At 34.2% G+C, this 6294-nt stretch overlaps 1 protein-coding gene across 2 annotated transcripts; it reads right to left on the minus strand.

The window, feature by feature from the left end:
• Positions 1–427: 427 nt before the first annotated feature.
• On the minus strand, positions 428–5952 carry tbxtb (T-box transcription factor Tb). Of its 2 annotated transcripts, XM_073835211.1 has the most exons (8): positions 5747–5952; positions 5081–5345; positions 4739–4873; positions 4572–4633; positions 4059–4120; positions 2689–2865; positions 1004–1133; positions 428–879 (listed from the first exon to the last, which is right to left on the minus strand). In XM_073835211.1, the coding sequence occupies exons 1-8, from the start codon at positions 5950–5952 to the stop codon at positions 609–611; spliced, it is 1308 nt and encodes a 435-aa protein (XP_073691312.1). In that variant the 3' UTR covers positions 428–608. The 2 variants fall into 2 exon arrangements, with proteins under 2 accessions (XP_073691312.1, XP_073691313.1); XM_073835212.1 differs by lacking the exon at positions 2689–2865.
• Between the last annotated feature and the right edge of the window lie 342 nt (positions 5953–6294).

A 6294-nucleotide genomic window follows, 5' to 3' on the forward strand; every position in this document is an offset into this window, starting at 1 on the left:
TGCTCAATAAAAAAAGATCAGTGGATTTATATACTTATGACTGAGATAAAATCAAACTGAAGCATTTTCCTTTTATTAGAATATCATTATTTATTTATTTTTCACATAATGATGTTTACTGCTCACTCTATCTTCTCTAATCTGTTAAGTTTATCTGTAAAAACTTTAAATTAAAAATACAGCAAGAAAAATTAAAGTTGTTAAATAATGTGTTTAATAATTCAAATTACATTCTGAATTCAAAACTAAAAATGAAAAAGAAAATTAACATTTACACTTTTTACAATAGATTGTCTGCTCAGTTGTGCACATACAGTATCCTTCAAAAAATACATAAATAACCATTATGTACAATATGCCTTAAAATAATGAGTTATATTTAAAAGCCCCACATAGTACTTAATGACAAAATCATATAAAGCTTAGTTTTATAGGAAGATTTTAGTTACGTCAACGTATGCTTTAGTATTGTATATAATGTTCAGTCACTTCTACTGCATAAACAGAGAATCCAGTTTAACTAAATATGTTGATGTCAAAAGCTTATGCATGAAAGAAATAATAGTTAAGCTGTATACACAGCTTTTAGTCTGTATAGGGTGGATGTCCTATAAAGAGGGTGGTGTGACTTGGGTCCAGGCTGTAGGAAGACGTACATGTGCTGAGCTGTCATATTGTGAGGTCTCATGCACCTCAGGCACAGCAGTGGAGTCATATAAAGGAGAGCCAGAAGAGGGCACTGTGACTGGGTGAGCCAGGCTGCTGTAGTGACTGGCAGAGCTGCGGAGGAACTGGGAGCCAAGACTGCTGCTCATACTTCCAGTCTGAGACACTGGGGTCAAAGGTGAGTTTCCTACAGACCACAGGCTGGTGTACTGACTGCAAACAGAATAACAAACAATAATTAGCTTTCAGTGCAATACAATATCATATTAATATGAATTTAACAACCCAGAGGAAACTAGCATTCATCAGAGTAGGGGTTTTTAAACTAGAACCTCACCTGGAGTTTGAGTTTGGGGGAGAGCTGTGGCCCATTGGGAGCATGCTAGAGTGGGAGGACATCTGCAGACTTGACCAGTTATCATGGGACGACAGCATGGACAGACAGGTGGAGCTGTCAGAGTAACCGGCTGCAATACAAACGAAACAGAATGAGACTTCAAGTCACACAGAATCCAGGCTGAGGCTTCAAAACTCAGTGTGGGTCAGCATTCCACTGCAGCTTCTGTGTTTGAGTTCATGCTCGTAAACAGGGAAACACTGCAGTGGAATGCTGACACTCTACAGTGAGCAGAACTTGTTTAAGTGGCTCATTAAAGGATCAGTTTACACAAATAGAAGATTCTCATTTGTAGCCTTCATGGAACATGCTTAAAACCTAAACGGAATCCCCAATATCTAATTTCCATTCATTTAAAGCCAAGAGGGACAAGTGCTGTCAGGTTTTTCTTTTTTTTCTTTTTTTTCTTTCTTTTTTTTTTTTTTTTTTTGAGAGAGTTTATTAAATCTTTAGACAACAACAAATAAATAAATAAATGAACAATACACAATTTAGAGCAGTTGCTAATATTTGGCTAAAATAAGATGAACTTCTGATAGCTTGTAATGTAAATCAGTGAGATATTTATAACAGTATAGCAGACTACTTACATAAAATGCATATAAATATCAGCTGTCACTTTATATCTTTTAAGGGGAGACACTGCAGGCAAAAAAAAAAAAACACTGTTTTTTCATGCACCTGTCAAGTTTAAGATTTTGGGCATTTTGGTGTTTCATAAAATATTTTTTCAGACTAGTGGAAAGAAAACACCCAAAAGACTGTTAAGTGTTTCTTTTATAGCACTTTATCTATTTGTGACAATAGATTTGAATTACAATCTATATTTTTAAAGGCCATTTTCTCAAAATGAGTTTTTTCTCCTACACTGAGCCATAAATCTCCACTTCAGTAGCACTTACACAAACCAAACTTTACATTTTTATTCTTGTCTATATCCTGAAGGTTTTTACAGAGGGATTTGTTCATATATAATTTGCTTGATTTTATACAACATTTTATTCTCTCAAAAATGTAAAAAAAAAAAAAAAAATACATTGTTTTTTGTCTGTTCTAAGTATTTTCTGAATTATGGAGTGACAAAATGAGATACCCAAAATTCCCTCTGTAAAAAACATGTCTAAAATGTAAATTTTTTTGAAAATGACTTCATCCAATGTTTAGATTTTTGTACTAAAAATGTATGCAAATTAGCGCATATTTCATTAAATATGTCCACATTTGCCTATTTAAACCTAACATTTTAGAAAACTTGTAATACAAAAAATGTTTGCAATTATCAACTGGGTGAGTAAGGCGATAACTATTAGTTAATTTTTTTTTTACCCTATTCACCTGCAGTGTCTCACCTTAATAATATGTCTTAGTAAGAAGACATTAAAATGCTCAGTTGCTTCTGGCCAGTAAGGGTTCATCTTGGAATAATACTAGCAATATAAAAGTTATTCTTACATAAAAATCTGTAAATATTTCATAGCAAAAAGATACTGTGCTATCACTTGAAGAACTACGTTTTTAGAATTACATTAAAAGGTATTTTACTTGCTTAAAGAAGTGTAAACTATCAAACTGTGTGTGGTTTACTGAGTGGGAACTTTGTAGAATTTAGGAAAGAGGTAACTAACTTGGAGAGGCTGTCCGGTGGCCGTATGGGCTGGGGTATGGTGTGGACCGGTGACTTCTTAGAGTAGAGTAACGTTCACAGCCATGGGATGAGGACAGAGACAGCGGGCTGCCAAAGTGTGCATGAGGGTTTGCAGAAGGGCAGAGAGACCCTGTGGCTGGCAGAAACCAGCTGCTCACTAGACCAACAGGAAAATGGGAGTTAAAGGGAAATTCTTTTTCCATATACAGTTGAGGTCAAAAGTTTACACCTTGCAGAATCTGTAAAATGTTATTTATTTTACCAATATAAGATGAATCATACAAAATGCATGTTATTTAGTAGACATTTCAGATAAAAGATGTTTACATAATAGCTGAATTTATAAAAATTACCCTGTCATTGCATACATTTGATTCTTAATATTGTGTTGTCTGAATGATCCACAACTGTGTTTTTTTGTTTAGTGATAGTTGTTCATGAGTCCCTTGTTTCTCCTGAACCTTCAGAAAAACCCTTCAGGTCCCACAGATTCTTTGATTTTTCAGCATTTTTGTGTATTTGAACACTTAGGACAACTAAGGTACTCATACGTAACTATTACAGAAACGCTCACTGATGCCTCATAAGGAAAACGATGCATTCAGAGCCTGGGGGAACAGAATGAAGATGTCTACATTTTGCTTATTTTGCCTGAATATCATATTTTTTTTTCAGAAGCTACAGAAGATACTTACATGTTTCCCAGAAGACAAAATAAGTTCAATTTACCCAATATTCAATTTTTAAAATTGTATCTCCCTGGCTCTGTAATGTTTTTCCTTCTGAATCATCAGTGAGCATTTGAACCTTCTGTAATGGTTGCATATGAGACCCTCAGTTGTCATCAGTCTGAAAAGATGGATCTCAAAATCATTCAGTCATTGTTGCAAAAGGGTTCAAATACACAAAAATGCTGAAAAACTAAAGAATTTGTGGGACCTGAATGATTTTTCTGAAGTACAGCAGGCAGTTTAACTGTTCAGGACAAACAAGGGACTCATGAACAACTATCACTAAGCAAAAAAAAAAAAAAAAAAAAAAAAGCCGTAGATAACAATACAATATTAAGAAACAAGTGTATGTAAACTTTTGAACAGGGTCATTTTTCATAAATTTAACTATTATTTTCACTTGTGGACTATATGTAAATGTCTTTTATGTGAAATATCTTATTCAGGTCAGTACTACATAAAAAATAACATGCATTTTGTATGATCCCACTTATTTAGGTGCTGAACAACAAAAACCTGATGAGATCAGCTGTCATTTTATAAAGAATTGTGAAATAGCCTAAATCTGACTGACTCACATTAATGATTATTGTAATGATTTAACAAATTTTGCTCTTACATTGAGAATAGCCGGACTGTTGACTTTCACTGACATCCTCTATTATGTCCTTATGATCACTTCTGGAAAAAAAAAAAAAAAAAAAAAAAGTTATATTTTTTTCCCCCTCCACCATACAAGTTTTCAGCAGTGTTCACATGGGAGAGTTTGGGGCTAGTTGTTACACTGGAAGCTTTTCCATGGGGAACGTTTTTTTTTTCTCAGTTAAATGCTTGTTTTGTTGGTTTTAAATAACTTCTTCAACCATCTAGGACCTTAAACTCAATTTCATCGTAAAATTAAAAGTAAACACAAAGTAAAATTCTAAGATATTCCCATTTTTCCCATTTTTTTACAATTACTCCATATCATTGCAAGTTTCTACATTTTATTTTAAACATTTCTATTTGAAACAATTTCTTTCAGTCATAAATTTCTTAGTTGGAGTAAAGAGTGACAACTAGCCACACTCATTTATTTACAAAACACATTTATTAAAAAAAAAAAAAAAAAGTTTATTTATTTTAACCATACCTTTCTTTGGAATCCAGGAAAGCCTTGGCAAATGGATTGTATTTAATTTTAAGAGCAGTAACCTAAAAGAGAAAATTACGGATGTCCTTCAGAGTGTTATTATGCACAATAACCTTGTTTATTTGTTGACATGCTTTATAAAATCACAATGTAGAAAAACACGTTACCTCTTCATTCTGGTAGGCAGTAACTGCTATGAATTGTGTCTCAGGGAACGAGTGAGTGGTGATCATCCTCTGTGGACCACCAAAGCGCACTATATGAATACGAGGCTCATACTTATGCAGCGAGTTCAGCATAATCTGTGAAAAAATGGGATACATTTTTCAGTGTTTTTTTCTGGTAGAAAATTTTGACATTTAAATAGAATAATGAACGATATAAATGAATTACGCACAATTATTATTATTATTACATTAATTAATTATTAAATTTCATTCCACGTCTTATTTTAGATCGGCTTATACACAATAAACTGTTCTCGCAAAAAAATAAAAATGTCCACGAACCTGACCACCTCCGTTCAGTTTGTTGGTAAGTTTGACTTTACTGAAGGAGACTGAAGTTTTCATCCAGTGCGCACCGAAGTTTGGCGAGTCTGGGTGGATGTAAACGCAGCTTGGCGCTTGCGGCTCGGGTTTGCCACCCGGTACCCATTCGCCGTTCACATACTTCCACCTGTGATTGTCTGCAGCCACGAAATCCAGTAAGACGGAGTACATGGCGTTTGGATCCAGACCAGACATATTCACCTTTAGCACTGGAAACATGCGCCTGATCACAACAATAAGCAGTGACATTTAAAGCATCACAACATTTCTCTTTCATATAAATATAACAAATCCCACTTCAACAAAACCCCAATCCAGTTAGAATGAGAAGTAGGCTAGAAAAAACGTATTTGGAACTTAAAGATTAGGAAATGAATTAAAAACAAAGACTTTTGTACACTGAAAAAATGTCTCAAAGCATAGAAAATGTTGAAAAATATTTTATGTGGTAAAACCTAAATTACTTTAATAAATATCATTTGATATGATAGTCGAAGCAAAAAGCAAAAGTTAAGGTAATTACAGCACCTTTTTACTTTTTTTGAGTGTAATTCTACTGCTTTCATGACTAAAATGTATTTTCTTCTGTGTAAGTTTATTTGTAAACATGCTAAAAAAAAATACCTGCCATTCTTGGTCACTATCATTTCATTTGTCAGTTCTTTGAACTTCTGCCAAAGTTCATTTTCATCCAAACTGACTTTAAGGTCCCTTTCTGTTGGATCTCCTTTCTCACTGCCAGCTTGAAGCTCATTTTCTACCGCAGTTAATAAATGATCCACCCGATACTGGATGCTCTTTTCCGAACAGTCACTGGCTCCAGATGCCATTCTGCTATCCAAGTGGCTCCAGCAAGAAAAAAAAAAAATATCCAAACTACGCGGGCACTCCAGTCAAGAAATGCCCAAGACTAGAAGACACGCATTCAATTAAATACTCCTCAGGTAAAACTTTCTCCATGCTTTGCTCAGGAAAGCTCTGATTGGCTGAGCTCCGCTTTGATGTGTGCGTTCTGACCAGCGATTGGTTCAAAGATCTAGTGTAAGGCGATGCGTAAATATTTACACATATTCAGTCACATCGGAACATTTGTATGTAAAATATCGACAATTGCCTCCTTAGAAAAAAAAAAAAAAAACATAATAATGCATGTCAAATTATTAATTATAGGT

This window comes from Garra rufa, chromosome 2 (genome assembly GCF_049309525.1).
Source record: "Garra rufa chromosome 2, GarRuf1.0, whole genome shotgun sequence".
NCBI lineage: Eukaryota > Metazoa > Chordata > Actinopteri > Cypriniformes > Cyprinidae > Garra > Garra rufa.

Excerpts from the sequence above, each read along its gene's own strand:
- tbxtb (XM_073835211.1), bottom strand. The coding sequence starts at position 5,952 with ATGGCATCTGGAGCCAGTGACTGTTCGGAAAAGAGCATCCAGTATCGG. Across the intron at positions 5,346-5,746 it reads ATAGTGACCAAGAATGGCAG|GCGCATGTTTCCAGTGCTAA; the intron begins GTATTTTTTTTT and ends TGTTGTGATCAG. Across the intron at positions 880-1,003 it reads CCCCCAAACTCAAACTCCAG|TCAGTACACCAGCCTGTGGT; the intron begins GTGAGGTTCTAG and ends TTCTGTTTGCAG.